This window comes from Triplophysa rosa, linkage group LG14 (genome assembly GCF_024868665.1).
Source record: "Triplophysa rosa linkage group LG14, Trosa_1v2, whole genome shotgun sequence".
Taxonomy (NCBI): Eukaryota; Metazoa; Chordata; class Actinopteri; order Cypriniformes; family Nemacheilidae; genus Triplophysa; species Triplophysa rosa.
In genome coordinates, this window is record NC_079903.1 from 14,069,995 (window position 1) to 14,092,793 (window position 22,799).

General features: G+C 39.3%; 1 protein-coding gene across 5 annotated transcripts in view; it reads left to right on the forward strand.

Moving 5' to 3' along the window:
* The window catches only part of sez6b (seizure related 6 homolog b), a 160,787-nt gene that overhangs the window by 118,223 nt on the left and 19,765 nt on the right, over nucleotides 1-22,799 (forward strand). For all 5 annotated transcript variants that reach the window (XR_008964231.1, XM_057350276.1, XM_057350277.1 and 2 more), the window contains exons 5-7: nucleotides 17,161-17,346; nucleotides 20,869-21,037; nucleotides 21,620-21,786. Coding sequence is in view for 4 of the 5 variants with exons in the window: in XM_057350276.1 (XP_057206259.1) it covers nucleotides 17,161-17,346; nucleotides 20,869-21,037; nucleotides 21,620-21,786 (522 nt within the window). In the remaining variant the exon portion in view is untranslated. The remainder of the gene's footprint in view (nucleotides 1-17,160; nucleotides 17,347-20,868; nucleotides 21,038-21,619; nucleotides 21,787-22,799) is intronic.

Below are 22,799 nucleotides of genomic sequence, written 5' to 3' on the forward strand. Positions count from 1 at the left end.
TTGTCAGGTATTCATACTGAGAATGAAAACACATTAAGAAACTCATCAATTAACATCTATCCTTACAATATAAATAAACATTTTGGCAGTTGCAGTACATCATGAAAGTAGTTCAAAAACCTGCAACCCCGCGGCTCGATAATTTTTCCCACAACTACATTTTCAAAAAGCCCAATTGTGCGGGAAAACCGTGACCCTGGCAATACTGACAGCCGATGATCAGTGCCAATATATCCTGTCGATCAATATAGGACAGGAAATTGCAATGAATTTGTGCTCTGTATATAGAAAATGTTAAGAAACATCACCAGTTTGATGTTCAATATTAATAGTCATTCTATAAATGAATAACATTCAGAAAGTTAAATATTAATTTAATCTTCAGAATCGGTATCAGCAGATATCACTCTGAATAATCGGCTATCATATTGGTGGAAAAATGTAGTATCGGATCTCTAATTATTCATTTATTTTTTATTTTGCTATATAAGTTATATAATTTATTTTTATTTAAGTTTAGTTTTTATTTACTCTACTGCCTCAAATTTATTTTAGTTTATTGCTGAGTCCACAGTTCTAATTTTCGTTTAAATGTGTTCGTTTTTCAACACATTTTTACACAGATGTTTTATTCTATTTAAATACACAGAAATGTCTTAATAGTTTTACTTTTAGTAAGCTGTAATAACCTTGGCTAGATATTACATATGTTCTGTATGTGATGACCTCTGTTATGATTCGCTATCCTTTTGATTTCTCAATGCCTGATTCTCAGAGCTTAGTTTTGATAAATGTGCTGGTTAGGCTGGAAAGTAACATCTGTGCTATAAACGATAGAGTGTGTTTTCACAGCACACCAACCTCTGATTTCTTTTTACGTACAGTATCTGTAGCAAGGCTGTTGTAAAGCCCACCTGCCGCACGGTTCTAACATAAGGCACTTGTGCCATCTCAACATTCAGACTGGCAGTAGCCCGTGCAATTTGACAGATGATAGATTCTCCAAATGGGTACCTCCATCACAGGCACACACATTAAAGATTTAGACCTCTCAATAATTCAGATCACAATAAAAGGATGCCGTGGCCCATCCTTGCCGCCCACATTCAAGTCTGGATAAAGGTTAAACACAAACAAGACAGGACTGATGGAGTGAAGTCAGAAATAGAGGCTGTGGGGTCTGACTGGCCTTTCAACAGGTAATAACCCCCTTCGCCGCACTGATCTCACCCCACCACTCAAATGTCACAAGTCGAGATGATGTCGCACGCTTTGCTATCATACAGCGTTGCGAAAAAAGCTCTCGGTTGCATTGTCTCATGTGTGTACATGTGCTTTTAGTGTGTGCTTAAAAGCTCATAGCAGCACAAATGTTTTATAAGACATGATTTGTTGGTTGGTCACATCAAAATTAACCGCTGAATTTGAAAGAGCAGGAATGTATCAGTTTACCCTAAATTACCCTGCGTGTGTGTACAGTACGGACATCTGCAGTGTTTAAAGTGATTGAGAGAATGGTTTAGAAGGGGAATTATGAGCTAAGGATAAGAAAGCCTCAGTTGTGTAGCTGAGCGGTGATAAACTCAGCTGATCTGGGCTGAGTCTAGCCGTGCGTGTCGGGTGGCTGGCTGTGCGCAGTGACGGCGGAGGAAGCCTCTATGATATCCTTTACCCTGCTGCTTGCCCCTCCCAGAGGAGATTAACCCGGCATGGCAAAGGATCACCTGCCGAGAAGTACACTCTTACCCACTGACACATCCTCAGTGAAAGCATTTCTTATTTTACTCTGTTTGTACTTTACTCTGAACTGTTCTTTACATTTTGGGGATGTGCTATATCTTCTGACTGTTTTTGTACTCGATAGATAAACCAGCCTGCTTTACACAGGTTTTGGATGAATGTATTTGGATTGCACTTTGCTTTTATCAGTGGTTCATATCAGGTGCATTACGCTGTTAAGAAAAAAATCTACATCTTAACTACATATAACTATTTATATATCATTATATCAACGTGATAATTTGGGAAAGAAACGCATTTGATATATCTGGAATTTCATAAAAAGCTATTTCATAAAGTAACCCGTGTTAAGGACCCCTACCGCAGTGGTTCTCAAAGTTTTTCGCTGTAAGGCCCCTTTGTGTAGAGTGCATCACTTTGCCCCCCCCAAATAAAAATGTATAATCTTAAACTTAGAATTTTAATTAAACCAAAAACATATTCAGTTATATAATGCTGGAACATCAATACTTTTGGTTGGTGGCCTTATTTTTCTGATGTTTGATTGCATAAAATGTATACATTTCTAGATTTCCTAAAAAGCCACAAAAACCGTTGACCCCCTGTATCCATCTTGGGCCCCCCAGTTTGAGAACCACTGCCCTACATGTGCAACATGTCCCAAGCTCCTATCCTTGCCCTAGAGTTATTATAGTTTTGATTTTAGTTTTATTTAGTTTTATTAATATTTTAAATGAACTTTTATCTTTAGATTTATAGTTTTTGTGTTAATATTAGTTAAAGTTGATTAATTTTGGCATATACTTGTGTCATTTTATTATTTATTGGTTAATTTTTTATGTTGCTGTATAAGATTAATTATTTTTTAATTTTTGTTTTATTTTGTTTTTGTTTATTATTATAATTGTAGTACTTTAAACTTTTTTTAGTTTATTTTTGAGGCAACATTTCTATTTTTCCTTTAGTTAAGTTTTTCCAATTATTTTTAGGTCAATATTTGATTTGATTTCAATGAACAGGAACATTTTCAAAGTTTTAATGTTAGTAAACTAAAATAACCTGGCATAGACAGATCAGATGTTCTTGCTTTCGCAATAGTACAAGTTTAATTTTGCAGCATGGCCGTTAAGTCTAAATCAAGGCATTTTATGATACGATACGCTAACTCGTACTTTGACCTTATTTGACTGCAATGTCTTCATGAAGGCCCTATAAACGCAGTTGTTTGCTGATAGACTGGATTTGTATGATAGATGGCAATGTGGCATTTTTATGTATCTAGATCTTCTCTGCCTTGACTCTTCCACACTATTCTGTCTCATGTTGACCCTGCCTGTCTATGTGGCCCTGTGCTTAGACCCTGAATGCCAAATTATCTGAAATTACCCAAAGGATTTATTTTAGTTCCGCTCTGGCAGTTTATAGCACGCGAGAGAAAAGTAGAGTTAGCTATAACAGATCCCAGGGTGAACTTAACCATTTTGCAGGCGAGTTGGAATACCGTCAATAGCTGTAAAGCAAAATTCTGTAATTATTGAATTTTTTACCCTCAAACCTTTCTCGGTGTGAAATCAGATATTTCTTCATTCTCTGTTGTAGAAGATTCCAACTCCTGAAAGATGTGGGAGCTTTGATATTCCATTCCCTTTGATCGCAGGGTTCACCTTGTCTGGCGTGGAGAAAGTGAAAACATTTTCATTAAGACAGGCGCGGCGGACGAGCCAGATCTGATTACGGATGGACATGCTGTCTTCGAGAGAATAGCTAATTAATTTCCACATAATGAGCCGCCTCTTTTGAGAGGTTGACAGGCTAATGAATACTGCCCTCTCATCATAGTTACGCCTTAGAGTCATCCAGAAAAAAATGAACCGCAAGAGGAGTCACGCCAGGTCATTTCAAATCACGGCTTTAGGGGAGAACAATGGGGCGAGGCCATCCAGACTGATAGATGAAAATAGAGCCATTCATGAAATAAGAAATTTCCAAAGAAAAGATTTTCCAGCGAAAATGCTCCACAATTAAGTGCCAAGCGCTCGTCCTCGACTTCTCTGTGGGAAATTGCTTTAACATTTTAAGAGTCAGTGGGTTGACAGAGAAAGATGGTGCCATGCTGGTTCTGCATTAGTCGATAAGAGATGTTTCAGGGGGCTCGGAGATTTCACCCTTCTCTAACGGCAGTAATTCTTTTCTTCCCCATTATATAAGCTTCTTTATCGCCTCATCTTCAACTCGTTGTACGTCACCTGTCTCACCTGATTAGGAAGTCGTCTCATGTGTCCCGTGTTCCAATTTGCAGGTCTGAGACTCGGGACAAATATCGCCCTTCTCAGTGATAAACGTCTGGATGGATCAGTGTCTTTGACAGGCAGAGTTTCTGTAAAAGAGCTTTGACATTTAGCGGTGTCAGAGCGTTCGGCGGTTGAGGTGTCAGACCGGTTTAAGCGGCTGCTGTATTTCACCTTTATGCCAGCCTCACCCTCTGCCTGAAGCAGTCTCATTTCTGCTACATTAATTTTTGTGCCCCGCTGCCGTCAGACAGCCAATAATAAAAGACCAAACTGCCCTCGTGCTCGTGTCGGAGATTTATGATGGATTTTCATTTTGCTTCATTGTTCTTTCTTCATCTTCCCAAAAGTGTGTGTGTGTGTGTGTGTGTGTGTGTGTGTGTGTGTGTGTGTGTGTGTGTGTGTGTGTGTGTGTGTGTGTGTGTGTGTGTGTGTGTGTGTGCGCATGGGTGCGTGTGCGCATGTATATATCATTATTGATATCATCGAGTAGGAACCGCTGCTAGTAATAAACAGCACAGACTCTGTGACCTTGTGTGATTTTAGTGTAAGTATCCCTTATGAGGGACTGGTGATGTCAGCTTTAAAGGAAAGTTGTTTGATGGGTGCATTTTGATAAAAGATAACAAATAAATGTTTTTCTAAAACATGCATAAAAAGACCAAGGAACATGTTTTAAAAGTAAAGAAACAGGGTATATTTTGATTTCTTGTTGACTTTACAAGTATATCTCCGCTGTACAGTTGTCAACCTGTCTTAAGTGCAGTAATTGCATACAAATAGCTTTTTAGAGGCAGGATAGACTGTGCCGCTATGACCATTTATTCAGTCACTCCACTCTGCTTGCCAGCCATTCTTGGAGGCTGATCAATAGAATTAGAGTATAAATGAGTATGAGTTCCATTGAGTAACACCCCATCCACTTGATGATGATTGTGATGATAACGGTCTTGCCCGGACACTTTTTGGCAGCTGTTAGTTAACCCAAAGCCAGGGTTATAATTATACCAAAGCTTCCAGGGGGCTCTGTATTTGGAAGACAGTCACTTTCTACTACACAGAAAATTAAAGCTCTTATAAAAACATCTGTTGATATTAATTAACAATGTGATGTACTGTAAAATCAGAATCACTAAACTGGTACTCAACTACTTTTACTGGTTACTTCTCCCAATTCGCACATAACACACCACTGTACAGTAATAAAACTGTACAAATTATTCCTAGAACATATATTCCGCTATATTATTTGTGGGACTGCTGTATTTGTGGGCTTTTTTAATGTATAATTATTTTTCTGAGTCTCACGCGCAGCATTTCATTTATTGCTGGTCATAAGTTAAGATGTAAACACTGGTCCAGCAGCACTTCTGGTTTTATTGATTTATTTTTTAATCTTACATACAGTATATAATTAAATCTTAAAGATATTTTAAATATCTTGAAACATTTTACAACTATAATATATAAATATTCTGTTGGTTGTTTAAACGTTTGTGTAGTGTTAAAAAACTGAAACATCAGGTTCTTCTGGACTAGCGCTGCACCAGCATTGTTTATGTCTTCCGAAGTGGTCTACACAAAATAGAAAAATCTCTGACATTGACATTTCATAGTGTCGCTATATTCTTTCATACCACCTACCATATACCTGTAATTATAAACACTTTCTTTGCTTTAGATAACAGCTGTTTCAAACCACATGTACTGTTGTGTAACATTCAAGCTGATGGTGGCTGGTGGTGGAAAGTTTATGGCGACAAAGAGAGATCTTGTGTATGTAGTAGAAGTGTTGTAAGGTGTTTTGACAAGTTCTAAATCAACCACAAGATGTTGCTGCAGCGGTGGCTCCAGACCTTCTCTCTATTTATTTATAAGCCTTCCCCATCCTCCCTGAAACACCTGCTGTGATGTTCCAGAGAGGAGGACACTTTTAAAAAAAGGTAGAATTCAGCCCACACCTCTCTGGAGTATGAGACTTTTCTCTGATCCAACAAATTTCAGGAGCCCAGCAAGAACTGAGAAATGTATGAGGCTGTGTAGCGTTCACCTACATCTGCCACTGAGGGCAAATTCATATGATTAAGATATTCCTATTCAAACCTGGTGGCATAGGCCTACATATTTTTTATTTATAGATACATGTGTCAAGTGCACAGGCAATAAGAAATAAAACAGGCGCACTGTGCCAACCAAAATCCCATGATTATTTTTCTCATTGTCACTGACCAGCCAACAGCTTTTTTGGTTTCAAACATATCTCTGTACTAGTCCTGTTTGGTCACAATACAATAACATACAAATAAAAATACACAATGTCTGACTTTGCTAAGCACAAGATTCAGCCATGTCTAGAAGAAGAGGAAGAATATAAAAAGCGATTTTAATTATACCCGTTGGCAGAACATGTCCTTCTCTCTGTCCCTGACAGTAGCAGATAATGAGGTTGGCATGTCTTTTCAGGTTAGTTAATATCTGAAAAGTGCCTATTTTCGAAGCGTTTAAGTTGAAATGAAATGCGGGCCGCAACCGTCCGCACAGTTCAACGACCAAAGCTCTCAATATCTGTACGTCCTCCAGAGTCAGGCAGTACTGTGTTCTTCATCAATGTTAAATGATCTTACACAAGAAAACCAACGATCACAGCAAACGCCCCCCCCCCCCCCCCCCACAATCAAATCTGAAGAGCTCTCACGCCTGAAGTGTGATCTCATAAGAATGATCTGAATGTAAGAAAGCGTTCACGAGATGTACGTCACGCTGTGAGCTTTATTAGACAGAAATGAGAAACAACACGGGCAGAATCCTCGCAGCCAATTAGAGAAGTGCCTGGATGACAGAGAACAGATCAGTGCGCTCGTACAGACAATGATTTGCAATTATTAATGCAAAGTGTTTCTAACATTTTCCATATTCCGCTTCTTATCGGTTACAGGCAGCGGTGTACATTCACATTGGCCAAGAATAAAGGAGCAGAAATAAAGCAGCACTGTTACGTTCGCTCACACACTTCAGTTCACACTATGTTGGCTGAGTTTCAATGTGAACAAACACAAGTGTTAAATGTGGTATGTAACTAATCCTGCACTGTTGTGCTATGAAATTATACATAATTTTATATGTACTGTATATAGCCACGGAATTAATTATTTTCAGTTTTTCTGAATTTACTATTAATGGGTGTGTTTAGGTAAAATGATCATTTTAGCTTTATTCTGTGAACTGTATTTTTCAGAATCATTCAGAATCAAATCATTTTTGCAGAAAATGAAAACTGGAGATACAGGTCAAAATAACAGAAAAAAATGCTCTGTATTTTTTCAGACCTCAAATACTGCAAAGAAAACAAGTTCATATTCACTTTTAAGCATTACAACAGTCATATTTGTACATTTTGTTGAATTTCAACAAGCACTGGACTGGAATGGCCACAATGCATCTAGAAATGCTGCTTAAAGTCCCCGTGAACAAGAAGTTGCGATCGTTTTTACCTCCGTATTCTGACACAAGGAGAAAAACAGTGGGTTTGGCTTGCGTTTTTCACTGCGAATTGATTGGATGCGTAAAAACAGATGTTGCATTGATTTCGAAATGAAGCTGTCAGCAGACTGACAGTTGAAGGGGAGGAGTTAACGGATGCCCCGGCCAAGTTGTCTAATTTACATCATTTGAGATGGAAAGTAATTTCAGGGCGGAAGTGCATTTTCAGATTTAATTTGAAGTTTATGACGGTACATGAATTTTAAAAAGAAAATGACCCACATTGATAAGCTATTTACTATAAACGCTGCAATATTTCATGAAAAAATAAGAATTGTCAATTTTAATTTCACTGGGATTTTAAATAAAAAATTTGGAATCGTCTCTTAGTTTTTCCCGTGGCGTTATATATTATTATATTTAAATTTAATATAAATGTATGCTGTTTTGGGAAAAGGTTTGCTGTAAATGTTTTCAAATGTAACATAAAACAGGCATACAAAACTCATAAACTTACATTAAAGGAAGGATTTGAGGCAAATATACACACACAAAAATATTTTTTATTTTTATAAATTTATAAAATTATTTAAAAAATTCAGGAAATGTAATATGTGCAGCACCAAAAAAAACAGTGACCTGTTTTGAAAAAGTTCAACATCTTCCTCAAGCTGTGCAATGCGGCAACATAATCATTGAGAGCAGATTTAAAAGCAGTGAAGTCCCTGAGGTTGTCTGGGTTACGGTTGCCATTGTTTCCTTCTTCCACTAAAAGCTGTTCCCTCCTACTTCAGAACCGTGAATAACAGTAATGATGCAAAACCCCAGTAATTACATTAATGATTGGCTGTGACACAGGGTGCATGTCAGTGCAGATGGTTTAACAATGGAGCGTGATGTCAGCGTGTGCCAGAGGGAGGGAAAAAGCATCAAGACTTTTCACGCACCCGTGTGCAGACCCATGCCAGTGAATACATGCGTTCGTTCTGCTGCTTTCAGATGCCTTTTTGATGTGAAAATTTGCTCATTTTTCATATTACAAACCTGTATTTTTATAAATAGACATACTGTACATAACGTCGCAGAGATCTTTTCATTCATATTTGACTCGGAAAGCCTCTGCTCGGCAGATTTCTTTCCCCTTGGCCGTGAATGAAGTTTGACATCCGGTTTAATATGTGAATCCTATCTCAATGAGCACATGTACGGCTCTGAAGTTCACTTTTTATTCCGTGTAATTGCCTCCCTAGAACACTTTGAGGATTGATCCACAGCTTGAAATAATCTATTGGATTTCAAATATCACCATGCACTGTTATTTACAAAACAATCATACTGCCACAGTTGTTTACTTATTGCATGAAAAGGCTGCCTTTTGTAGTCTATCCTCATCCCAAATACAATGGACGTAAAAAAAAAAAACATGTTCAATTTTGTTCGCTACGTACTGAGAAAGATGCATTCACATCACTGGGCGCACTGTAGATAATTTATCGCTGTATTGTGAAGGTCTGATGCAGACAGAAATGATGAAGGGAGTGAATGCAAGCGGTGCTATTAGAGCTTGGGGGGGACGTTCAGGATTTTATTGAAAGCACATGACTGCTTTGATGACCTGTCAGACACAGACAGGGATTCTGGGATGCTGTCGAGGTGTCAGCTGAGGTGTCCTGTCTCCCGCATGATACACAGTGCCCCTAAAATCCCTAGCAAATCTTTCAGGACAGTCTTTGCACTCCTGTCGTAGATTCAACACTTTGCTTTAAAGGGACGGTTCACCCAAAAATGAAAATTGTGTCATCATGTTTTGAAGAATGATGGTAACCGAAAAAAAAGCAGTGGTACCCATTAACTTCTATTGTATGGACGCAACACCAATGCAAGGTAATCGCTGTTGTTCGGTTACCAACATTCTTCAAAATATCTTTGTGTTCTGCAGAAAAATTTGAGTCATACAGGTTTGAAATGACAAGAGGGTAAGTAAATGATGACAGAATTTGAACTATCAGGTGAACTATCACTTTAAGAAAGTACAACCCAGAATCTTCCTCTGGACCAAATGGTGCTTGTCGCTTGAGATTTTATGTGCGGCCCTTTAGCGCTGCTGTAGCGTAAAATTATATTGTTCGCTGTGTAGCGAGCAGCTTGTAATTATTGGTTTGAAAATGTGATGGTAGAATGAGCAAATGCAATTGGACAATGATTGTCCTATTTTCAAGGTGTTTGAAATTGTGTAGTTCAAGATAGCAGTTGTTAAATGTGAGATTATTTAATGTCTAGACTGAATTTGTACAGCTGGGATGTTATTATAAACCCTTGGCAACACTTGAATAGGGCCCAGGGTACATTGTATGAAATCCTTTTAATTTAAAATTAATAAAGTCATTGTCTTAATCACAAATATGCAGGAGCTAAGTGAATATGTGTCCACGTTGTTATTGGTAATTATTTAACAGATAATTATTAAGAAAGGATTTCAATTATAAACAGACAGACAGCTGCACTTTCATTTCCATTTAATAGACGTGATACACCGTGAAATCTAACAGCGGCACGTGGAATTAAATTGAAGTTGTTTTAGGGGGTTGGCAGGGCATGCAGTGTAATTGATTGATAAGGCAGACCACCTGCTCATCTGCCCGTTAACTATCAAACAGCGTTCATTAAGAGGACCCAAAGCAATTACAAGAAATGATATTACCCATGCAAAAATGAAGATCTCAGGATACGAAGGAAAAAAACAATCTGGCTATACAGAGTGTCTGCCCATGGTCTGGACGTTGAGTGAAGCAGATGAAAGGCTGTGGGAATGATAACATTTCAGTACAGTTGATCTGAAGGAATGACTCTGAGCTGTTGTGTCATACAGTAACTATCTCTTTCTCTGTATAACCACAATGAAAGACCACTCCAGGAATGGATCTAAATGCATCTGCCAAATGTTTCAGAATGATGGAATATTAGGGCATTTACACTAGGGATGTCACAATATTGATAGTAATATTAATATTAAAATTCAGGACTGTCTGTATTGTGTTAATACAACAGTCAGAAACATTACCGACGACCCTGGTTAATAACGCTGTCTCTCTGCCTCGCTACACTCATATTTTGAGTGTGATTCGTTGGTCAAAAAGAGAAAGCTCAAAAAAAACAAATTAAAGATGAATTTGACTGATAGCACTGTTTATTGTATTTTTTTAACAGTTCAATAGATATCCCAATGATGTCGATATCAAAAATTCCCTTGATCATCATAACCATGTTGTGAAAATATGATATCGTGATATAATCACACGTCATTCATATTGTGATAGAATCAGAAATCCCGGCCTTCATATACAGCGGTGGCAAAAAGTTAAGAGACCATTGTAAATTTTCATTTGATCAGCATGTATTGTGGTCAATACTGTGATAAAAATAAACACATGTACAAATATTATTGTTGTATTGCTTTAAAAGTGAAAATGAACTTTGCAGTATTTGAGCTCTAGAAATACAGAGCATCTTTTCTGTTATTTTGACCTGTTTTCCAGTTTTCATTTTCCGCAAATAAATGCGAAAAGAAACAATATTTTTATTTGAAATTTGGAAGAAATTAGTAGTTCACAGAATGAAACAAAATGATCATTTTACCTAATGTATCTAATTTGTGATCAGATTTTCGAAAGCTTTTTAGCCATCTTTCCACGATAGCGCTATAGCAACGCAAAGGTCATGGGTTCGATACCCAGGAAAGCACTGATAAAATAAAATCTATAGCCTAAAAGCATTGTAAGACACTTACTGCAAAATGCATAAATGTCAAATGTAACTGTCAGTTACGCAGCCCACCAATAGCGTTACAGGAGCGAACTGGTGATCTCTCTGAAAAAGTGTAAAATCGTCATTCAGCAAGCGTGCGTCAGTGAACAAACCTCAATCAATTCATGCTATTATACTCACCCACCACTTTCTGAAGTCGTTTAACGTAATGTTTGCAGAGCCACAGGATGTTAAACCTTCAGAGTTGTGCTTCAGTTCGACCGCTTAATGACTCTCCCGCTCCGCTGTTCGGCCGTGCTTTGACACGCCATTGTTTTGTCATGACCCCTTTCGATGCACTCTGATCATTAGCAGGACGGTATGAAAAACATGCCAGCATGAACACGATCCGCACTGTGCCACCGACCGTCTGTTTGCTTTTATGAAATTATACACACTGGCACTGAGTTTCGGGGGCGTGCTGGCGCAAGACATCTATATGACATGAATTATACTTCAAAACTTCTATAAACGAGACCGTCTGACAGCGAGTCGTACATTTAATGAAGCAAGGGATTTTTACTGTCTCTGTGTTTTGTCACTCGAGGTGTCGGTGCAAATAAAAAAGGTGTGGGTTGGTTTTATTTCCATGGGAACAAGGCAGATTTTTCTTTGCTGGTGAAATCACTGCTTTCTGTGCCTCTCGCTATTTTATTTTCTGCCACCTGTGATCTCGCTGTACCTTTAAAATTGAACAGGAAGTCATGTAATGGAAAAATAAGGAATGCAGTAGATTGAAGTGGCTTTTCAAACAATAATGTTTTTATTACACGGTTAACACTTTCATGCTGGAGGAGTTTAAAGGTTTTTAGACCTTCAGACTTAAAAGTGGCCCGGCTGTCATTTTAATTTATTTGTCATCAGGCACCAGCGTCAGATTTCTATGTGATTCCCATCATGGGTAACGTTATATCCTTCAAGATGTTGCTTTCACCCCCTACGTCGACCAGGTTAATTAAAGCGATGTAGAATGCAGTCTTAAATTGAGAGCACATCGAGCCCCTCACATGCAATCAGCTTCAATGAGACATGATGAGCTTTGCGTCCTTGAATCCCTTCCTGTACTTCATAAATAAAAGCTCACATGAAAGAGGATGTGTTTTTTATTAGCTCCTGCAATATACATGAGATTTGAATGTGCACTCGCTTCACTTAGCGTACTACTATACCGCTACTGAGAAACTGCATGATTTAGAAGTGGCATCATTCCCGTGTGACTCCCGTAAACACACACACTTTATGCTCAGAATCAGAGATGAAGCCCTGCTTATCAGTGAAGTTTTGAGGTTATGTAGACCGTGAACGTGTACCAGCGATGCCGGAGTAGAGGTCCAGGCGTTTACGGACGTGAGCAGCTCCAGTATTTCGTGACATGCCGTCAGAACAGCCTGACACACAGCTTGTCACTGAGCCCTTATCAGACAGCACACAGGGTCCACTATAAAGATAGCAAATATTCACTCAGCAGGTGCCACCTCAGCGAGACCACCTCTGCCAGCTTATCTCAGAGCATCTGTTAGAAGTATGAAATCCATTATGTGGCAATTACACTCATGCAAATAAAGGTTTTTGTATTTGTAAATTATTAAAGAACTTGAAGATATAACAGACTTAAAGGGTTATGTTGCCTTATGACTTAAAATGCAAAGATTGTTTGAATTAAAGGGATAGTTCACCCCAAAATAAAAATGCTGTCATCATTTTCTCACCTTCGAGTTGTTCCAAATGTGTATAAATTTCTTTGTTATGATGAACACAGAGAAAGATATTTGGAATAATGCTTATAACCAAACAGATCTCAACACCCATTGACTCCCATAGCACGAAAAATTACTTGATATTTTTTTTTGTTCTGTTGAACACGAAAGAAGACATTTTCAAGAATGTAGGACAGCAAACAGTTCTGGGGCACTTTTGACTATACCATTGTTTTTTTCCTACTATGGTAGTAAGATCAATGGTATCTACTATGGTAGAGTAGAGTAAACCTCTGTAGAGAACTCAAGCATGTAAACAAAAAAAAGATTTTCAGCATATACTGTATAATAAATCACTTACTGTACATATTTATCTCAGTGTACAGTATGCACAATCTGGCTCTCAAGCAGTGACCTGTATTGTGAACGTTTTCCCAAACCAACAGCATTGTTTATGCATTGATCATTCTTAGCTTATGTTGCCATAGACAACCACCTCTTCATTTTGCTAATAGCTATTCTGATGCATCTTGGGAATAGTCTTTCTCCATTCTATAGCTTTCTTTGGCATGCCTTCAGAATGTGTGGAGAGTTTTTATGAGCACACCGCATACGCTCAAGGCTTTGGTATGTTTACAGTTAAAGATGCATTGAGCCACAGGCAACTACAGTAGTCAAGTTCTCAACTGGTATTTAGAGCCTTCAGGATATTCCAGTAGTAAATAGTCTATGTGGATGGAAGTCAGTTTGATATGTTTATACTGTATATCATATCACTGAAACTGTACAAATGAATCTATCAGTTTGTGCCTATTGAATTATTGCATGGTCTTCTATTTACCTTTCATTTTCTAAAAGGGATAGTTCACCCAAAAATAAAAATGATATCATCATTTATTCAGTCTCTCAACCTGTTTGACTTTCTTTATTCTGCAGAAAACGAAAGAAGATATTTTGAAGAATGTTGGCAACCCAACAACGGCGGTCCCCGATCGTTTAAACTGTATGGACACAAAACCAATGCAAGTCAATGGGTAATATGATGATCATCATGATGGCCGGCCGTACGCCTCCCTGCCTCACCACGTCCAAACATGGGCCTCCAGGGCTGCTAATGGAGGACATTAGCACTGCATCTGTTGCCATCTAAGCGTTCGCCAGCTAATCATCACCACGCCGGCTGCGACAGTCATCTTCAGGTTGCATTACAGTAGTTGGGCTTTATGGCCTTTGATGCCGCAAGGCGACTAGCTAGCATGTGATTTAATGTCGTCCGGGCAGCTCCACATTAAACCAGCCTCTGGTGCCCCCTCAGTATTAGTCTAATTGAAATAGAAGCAGAGGGGTAATAATGCTATAACAACTCGGCAATGCTGGTACACGGGCCCCGCTGTGCTGAAACAGCGCTCATAAACCATAAATAAAATAGATGGCGGAGGCAGCAGAGGGCCCCCTACATGTCGGCTCATTGAGTCGGTGAGAGGAGTGCCCCCTCCCTCTCAGCGCGGAGATTAGACAGTCATCAGGGGCAGAGACCCTCTCCGCATGCCCCGTCGCTGCAGGCACTGAGGTCTTACACATGTGCGCCAGTGTGAGGATGGAAGGCAAGGCAGCATTTATGAGCGGGGCATAATTACTGTGACTTAAGATAATCTGTTTTCAGGCTATAAGAGAGAGAGAAGATGCACAACTGACTCATCAAATACTGCAATACATGATCTAGCATTAATGCTGAAATATAAAATGGTAGATAAAACTCCAGTGGCTGGTCAGTTTGTGGAAATGGAAAGTGATAGTCTGTCGCTGATGTTAAAGGGATAGTTCACCCCAAAATGAAAATTCTGTCATCATTTACTCACCCTCTTGTCATTTCAAACCTGCAGAACACAAATGAAGATATTTTGAAGAATGTTGGTAACCGAACAATGGTCCATACCCATTGATCGATACCCATTCACTTGTATTGTATGGACACAAAACCAATGCAAGTCAATGGGTACCGCCATTGTTTGGTTACCAACATTCTTCAACATTCTTCATTTGATGTGTTTATTTTTTTGTCTTAAGGTCTTAAATGAAAGCAATGGAGATACAAGCACAAAAAATATGACAAAATTAAAAAAAAAAATCATGCTCCATTTGCAGTTGTGTCAAAAGGTAAATTTTCTACCCTGCTGCAAAATACACGCAAGCACAAATCTGGAATTAAGGTGTCTTTAAAATGCCTTAAAAGCACTGTGGATGTAAGTCACTCTGTACAACTCCCATTCACCTGCTCCTATATTGTTGTCAAGGTGCACCACCCTATTACGCAGCTCCTCTCCGCTCGGTGAAGGAAAAGAATTGCAGTGATTTATCAAACTGTGGCTTTCTTAGACGCGGGAATCCAACCTGAGCCAACGGAGGAAAAAACTTAAACAAAAACATTAATTCTGTTTGACAAGGCCCTCTACCTCTCTAAACAGCACCACAGGATCACGGAGCGGAGCGGAGTGATTTTTTCATGAAACATGGCGGTAATTCACCGTTGCTGTTGGTTTAGGATCAGATAGGGAGAATCTGAGCTATGGGAGCAATACTGGAGGTCATTGAAGGCAGCACGCTTTAATTAATGCCTGACACCTTAAAAATTGCTGTAATATTTCAGAAAAGACTCGTTCATAACTGGCTGTACGGCCGCTAATGTGAGATAACGTTTCTTTTGGGAAAGGATAGCATTGTGATCATGGTGTTGGTGGTGTAATACTTGACACTTTTTCCTATTATTTACAGGATGTAATTAAAGACCTTGTGTTAGCTGGGAGCCGATGGATCATCGAGAGCTTTTGCTTGCTGTGTGCAGTTGTGCAGGGGCTCATGTCAGCTCTTTAGACTTAGTGATAGAATTGTGAAATGTACATGTCAGGTGCCTGCTGTATCTCTGTTTTAACAGATTTGTGCTCAGCCTGTGGCCAGTCAACATGGAGTGTCATGGATGTGAGCCAGGTCAAGGTTGTAATGTATTGCCCTGTGCATATTTTCTGGCCTCCGGCTCAGTTTTGTCAGTCTTGACAATATGAACGCCCACACTCTGCTCTGAATTTCCACAGCTAACAATAAGGCTGCCAGAACCATATTGAGATGGGGAGAAATGAGCCCTGAAATTTCTGTCATAAATTGCGAAAACATTCTCCGAATGGGTAGGGGAAGGAAAAATTGATGCCGGGAAACAGTTCAGTGGGCGCACGCGGACTTCTACAGTATAAGGATGGAAAAGACGGCCACTTGCTTATCAAAGCCTGTACATATGCAGACGCGATTGAAATTCCCTGGACAGCCTTGAATTTTGACCTGTTTCATTTCATAGCAAAGATCTATGCCTTTCACATCTTATTCAATTTCCGTATTCACTGTGTTGTGGCTTGTTGATTTTCATAGGTAAGTCCTGCAGACTCAAAATCTTTATTAAATGGCAACGTTCGATTCAAAGAACTTCTTCGGGCTTTTAGAAGGCTTGATTGGAAAGGGACTGTCAAGCCAGCATGTGATAACTGGTGAAAAGTCTTTTGTGGCCTTTGCTTGAAGAAGTATTGACAGTGGTTTAGTACTGAAAGCCTGAAAAGACAGTAATCAATAAAGACTCACTTCACAGCCCAACCAAATGACCAAAGCTTATGTAAGAAGCCATTTTGAGACTGTTAGTTTCACTTGAGTCACGGGGTGAGCAGATCGTAAAAACGCTATAACAAATGACAAATCTTAGCTTTGCAATTCGCTTCAGTAAGAGATTTCAAAGTCTTCGAAGTCCATAGCCTGAGAAATGGAGAGGGACAGTGTTCAGAATTTAGGCTTGTTTGTGATTTTCACATTCACAGAGAAAAGTTTGACGTCGGTCCGCAGTGCTGGAGGACATAGAGAACAGACATGCATTGGGGACAGACCCCCAGAGACCGTACTAAACTGAGAGAAAGAAAGACAGATGGAATTTGTTGAGATAATAAGTCTTTTTGAAACAAGTTGGAGTCACCATAATGCAATATTCATAGATTCCCAGCAGACTTCAGTCTCAGTACAGATACCAGCTAATGATAGTGTTAGAAAAGTGTTACGCAGTGCTGCAGTTTTAATTGTTTGCCTAATCATTCATTCTTTTTTTCTTCTCTCCTTTCCAGCGTTTGTGTTGAGTTGTAACTTTCCTGACAGACCGGCATACGGGGATGTTTCTGTGACCAGCCTGCATGCAGGGGGCGAGGCTTACTTCTACTGCTTTAATGGATACCAAATCCAGGGTCCCTCCACCCTGACGTGCCGCAACGCTACCACGCCCTACTGGAACGGAAAGGTGCCCAGCTGTCTAGGTGAGACTCAACTGCAATCAAACACATTGCATTCGAAACCTAATACTATCTGCTGTAGAGCCCTGCATTTCAGCCCGAGCCCGACCGGGCAAATAGCAACATGATTTATATACAAAATACATAGAAAAACAAAGAAAATCACAGGAAATAAAGCATACATGTAAAAATAGGTCACAATATAGCCTACTAAATTAAAATAAAGGTATTTTCCATATAGATTTTTTGTTAACACTTTAGTATGGGAACACATATTCGCTATTAACTACACAATTTTTCCTCAATAAACTCTTAATTTACTGCTAATTAATACTATGTAAGGTAGTTGTTGTAACATTTAGGTTTAGGTATGGGGTAAGATTAGGGGATGTAGAATATGGTCATGCAGAATAATGCATTAATATGTCCTTTATAAGTACTAACAAACAGCCAATATGCAAGCCAGTAGGCAACTTGTTAAAACTAGGAATTGTTCCCCATACTTAAGTGTTAAAGTATAATTTTTTAAATAGCAGTTTTATCAGTATTCTGAATTTTGGTGCATTTGTGTTGTTTTGTGGTTTACAGATATGTTCGGTAAAATGAATGAATGATGTTCTGTCAGAAAGTACATTTTCCATTTATTTCTGTTCTTTTACAGTGTACAATGACTGCAATTTAGTTATTAATATTTGGTTCGTTTTTTTTATCAAAAACTTTTGCTTTTGTCTGGAGAACATTTTTCTTCTTAAATTCTTCTCAAAGTTAAGCTTTAGTGTACACTCTAAGCACATAAATACAAAATGTTATGTACAATAATGTTTAAGTAAAAGCTGTTTTTCATTGTTGGACATCGCTTTTGGCCACTCCTGTTCAGGTGCCTGTAATGCATGTAAAAGCAAAACAATTAGTTGGTTCTTTTACATACAGTCACACAGCGTCTTCCTATCTTGGTGGGTGGTTCTTGACGAGAATGAAATGCAATGAGTTTCAGACTCTTTGCTGCAAGTCAAACACACAGCTATGTGAGACTAGCATGCCCATCAACATTTTGGCTTTAGGCTAGACTCTTACTCATACGTTAACCCGGAGGGATTGGCCATGTGTTGAGTTCACTCTAACAAAAGCGTCAGCTAAATGACGTTTAATTACCAAATCTGCAGTGTTTGATCTCTGCCCCTAAGAAATTTAATTATAAATCCGGCTAACAGCAGCAGAGGCAAGCAGCGTTGCTATCTTAAGAAGCACGTGAACATCTCAAGACCGTGCGAGTGTATAAAATAGTAGCTTTAACTTTAAATGAACCTTATTTCATTTGCATATAGATGCAAGGTGCCATAAATGTTGGGTTTCGCTGGCGAGCTGCCTGCCAATCATAAACGCACCCTTCTCACACCAGCTGATTTGCATCATTGTGAATCCGCTCTGGACCTGCTCAGTAGCAATTATCCTCCCCATTTTCTGCTTCTCACCAGCAACATACACCCACAAGTCATCATGTCATTCAGTCACACTCTGCTTAGCACCCGACGCGCAAAACAAATCTCACGCCTGTGTAAATATTTTGTCCACACAGGTGCGATTTAACTTGGCGGAGGAGAATCTCCCAGCGCGCTTGCTCCCTTCTCCTTGCAAGTTAATTGGGATTTGATCATTGATTTTAGTTAGAATGTTTGGAACAGAAGTATTTGTGCTTCAAGGTAGTGAATATTAACAGCCGTGCCCCCTCAAGGCAGCCTGGTGTGACAGCCTGATTGACAAGCCTGCCTCCTCTGCATAAATAAGGACTTTACGTGCCGCCGTCTCTTCGTAGAGCCGAATCCCTGAGCTGGAGAAATGTTCCTCTTGCATAACAAACAGAGAAAGATCTGTGATTCCAAACGAGTCTGAGCTCCCTGAAGGAAGCCTGTTTTGATGAAGGATCTCATTTAGCGGTTCGGAGGCGCGGCTGCGGTGTGAATCATGAGGAGGTCCGGATAGCCTGCGGCTGTTAGGAGCTGCCTACAGAACCTGGGGTTTCTTAGTCTCAGCATTGATTCGGAGTGAAATAGCATAAATGTGCTATTTAAGAAACGTGTCGCTGCCATGCTGATGCGGGGCTGGACCGGACCATCAGAGTCTGATTACTGATCAGCATGGGCAGGCTGCGAGAGAGCCGGGCTTTGGGTCCACTTTAATTACACTCTGCCCGCGTGACTAACCTTCAGCCATCGAGCTCAGAAACCATCCAGCCTCTTCTTCTTCTTCTTCGCCTAGTCTCTCTCTTTTTCCGTTGCTTTTAAAAAAGACAATTTACGTGTGCTGTCTTTCCCGTACAAATCGCTTCTGCACCGTGATCTGAAGGTTCTTATTATCCATGTCTGAAATTCTCTTTGACATATTTGCCATTGGAATGAAATGTTAATATTTAATATCTTCTTTCTGTTGTATCGTTATATTATGGTGTTTATGTCAAATGTCTACCCGTATGGGAAAAATGATGGAGGAGATGAACTGTACTCAGATTTGTTTTCAGTTGAAGACTGTGGAAGATGTCTGCTGAAACTAAAAGAGACAACTGAGGGATTACTGGGTCTTTTTCTCATGAATATGGAGTTCACTCAATTCTTCTGTTTATCATATGTTTTCCTGAGTCCCAGTAATCTGCTCAAAGCAAAATACCAGAGTCTTGAATCAAAAGTTTAGGAGTTCAGTAACTTTCAGTTTAGTTTTTCTATACAATCCACATACTGTACATTTCAAAGGATTACATTATTTTCGTATGTCAGTAGTTATTATGCATATTCATATGTATATGTATATATTTATTCGTTTGTATAGTCTTATTTGTGTCTGTTTATATATCTAAAATTAAGCAATGCTTTCTTTACCCCCTATTCCACTTTTTTTCTCTAGTTTATTTTCTGTTTAATTTTGCTGACAGATACAGACTCACCATTTAAAGGATAAACAGCTCCAGAAAAAAATAAGAGACCATTTCAAATTTTCATTTAATCAGCATTTTTAGATGTATTGTGGCCATTCCAGTCCTGTGTCTGTTGAATTTCAATAAAATCAAACCTCAGGAGTGATAAAGTCATCTAACAGCAATGCGAGAATATCACATAGAAAAGTGTTTGTACAAATATTACTGTTGTATTGCTTAAAAGTAAATATGAACTTGTTTTCTTTGCAGTATTTGAGGTCTGGAAAAATATAGAGCATCTTTTCCATTATTTTGACCTGTTTCTTCAGTTTTCATTTTCTGTAAATAAATGCAAATAGAAACAATATTTTAAATTTGGGAGAAATATATATTGTTAGTTGTTCACAGAATGAAACAAACATGATCATTTTACCTAAACACATTTATGAATTGTAAATTCAGAAAAACAAAAAACGACTGTTTCCTTCCATAAAAATAATGTAGGCTACTTTAGTCACTTTCTATAATTTAATTATATTGTGTTACTTTTTAAAAGAAACTTTCCTTGCTTGTCACAAAAGTTCTGTTATATTACATGATTCTGTTATCAGCCTCTCAAAACGTTCTTTTCCTTCCCACAGTGTCTTGCGGTGGAATGCTGAAGAACGCAACACTCGGTCGCATCATGTCCCCTGGTTTCCCCGGCAACTACAGCAACAACCTAACCTGCCACTGGGTGCTGCAGGCCCCCGAGGACCAACGGCTTCACGTGCACTTTGAGAAAGTGGCTCTCGCCGAAGACGATGACAGGTTTGTGCCACAGTGCTCTGCTTGTCAGTACTTTGTCTGGCACTTTGTGTTTCGATTCACACATTCATTAATCATCTGACGTTCAAAGAGAAACAGAAAGCGAGTCAGAGTCTTTTCACAAAGCAGTCACACTCCAAATGTGGCGTCGCTCTTGAGGGCATTATCCGCCGCGGCGAGCGAGGCGTGATACAAACAGTTGCGAGAGCGCGGGTGAAAGTAGATGAAAGTTTCTGAGATCAGACACTTGCTCCCCTTTAAAATAATTTAGAAGAATCAAATCCTCTCGTGTAGGCGCGGAGAGAGCGATTACAGCACACTCCGGGCCCTCAGGAGGGGGATTAAGTTATTTTTATTAGCTGTATCCGCTTTTTCTGCGGGCTTTGCTAACAAATGGACTTTTAATGAGGTCACTTGCTGCTCAGCTATTCAAAATCATATCAGGCAATTATTATGCAAACTGCCAAAAGACACTACGAGATTTCAGAGGAACGTTAAATCTGCTGCCAAACAGATCTCTTTGAGATATTTAATGTTATAGCGGAATAACAAAGCAAAATCTTGATGTGCTGTTTATGTCCACAGGTTCCTCATAAAAGATGGGAACCACATCGACTCGACTATCCTGTATGACTCGTATGAGGTGGAATACCTCCCGAATGAGGGTATCGTCGGCTCCTCCAGGCATCTCTTTGTGGAGTTTTCAACGGATGGCTTTGGCACAAACACAGGGGTAGCCATCAGATATGAAGGTACGGACCAGCGACACAGGTGCTCACATCTGCATGTTCACATTCGCGTGAACCAGCTTTTAGCACGTGAACCAGCGCTCTCCTGTGCTTCTGTGCAGGAGGCTGATTGGTCAGTTCTTGATTGTTACAGTTGGGGGCTTCTCCATTCAAAATCACACTTTCACTACCTTACGGCAAGGGTCACAGGACGTAATAGCACCATCCGACATCTCATCCCGGGCCATAGGTGGTAACGGTTACCGGGTTCAAACGTTGTTTGAACAACACATGTCCTATACTGAGCCTCAGGGCTGTTGTTGCAAACAAAGCATCTTTCTTCCTGCACATTCCCCTTGTTGCTTCGATTCGCACCGAAGATTGTTTCACCCCGGTGCCTTGCTAAACACTCCCCTGAAATTATTTTTTTTCAGATTCTATGAAATGGAAATCGAATGAAGAAGGCAAATGCGACTCGTCAAGGTCATTATGATGAGTTTTAACTGTAAACATGGTGCATTAGCATTATTTTATTACTGTGTACGAATATCGTATTCCTATCCCTTGACAGGTCAGTCAAATGCGCTCAGGTGCATTTGTTCACAGGGAACCTCGTAATCATTTCCCAGAGAGATCAATCTAATCTCATTTACCATGGCACAATCCGATTACGCTATCTGCAATGTACTAATGTGCCTTCACGCAACCTGTAACAATGTAGCTTGTCTGCTCCTAATACCTCTCTGTCTGTTTCAAAGGTGAAGCCCTTCTCTCCTGTCTGTGCCATCTTAAAAAAAAGATTGGTTGATTTTCATTACACTGGCAAACTAACTAATGCTCTGGCACTCTAGTACACGCTCATGCACATGAATTGAATTTTTCAGAAAGAATTTGAACTTTCTAGTTATTTAATATAAATATGTTCATATTAGGTCATGTTCAATCTATTCGAGATGAATTTATACATAGTATTACAATTGACTTCATGTGGGTTTAATCTGACCAGAGTCATTTCTTGCGATGAAATACAAATCTCC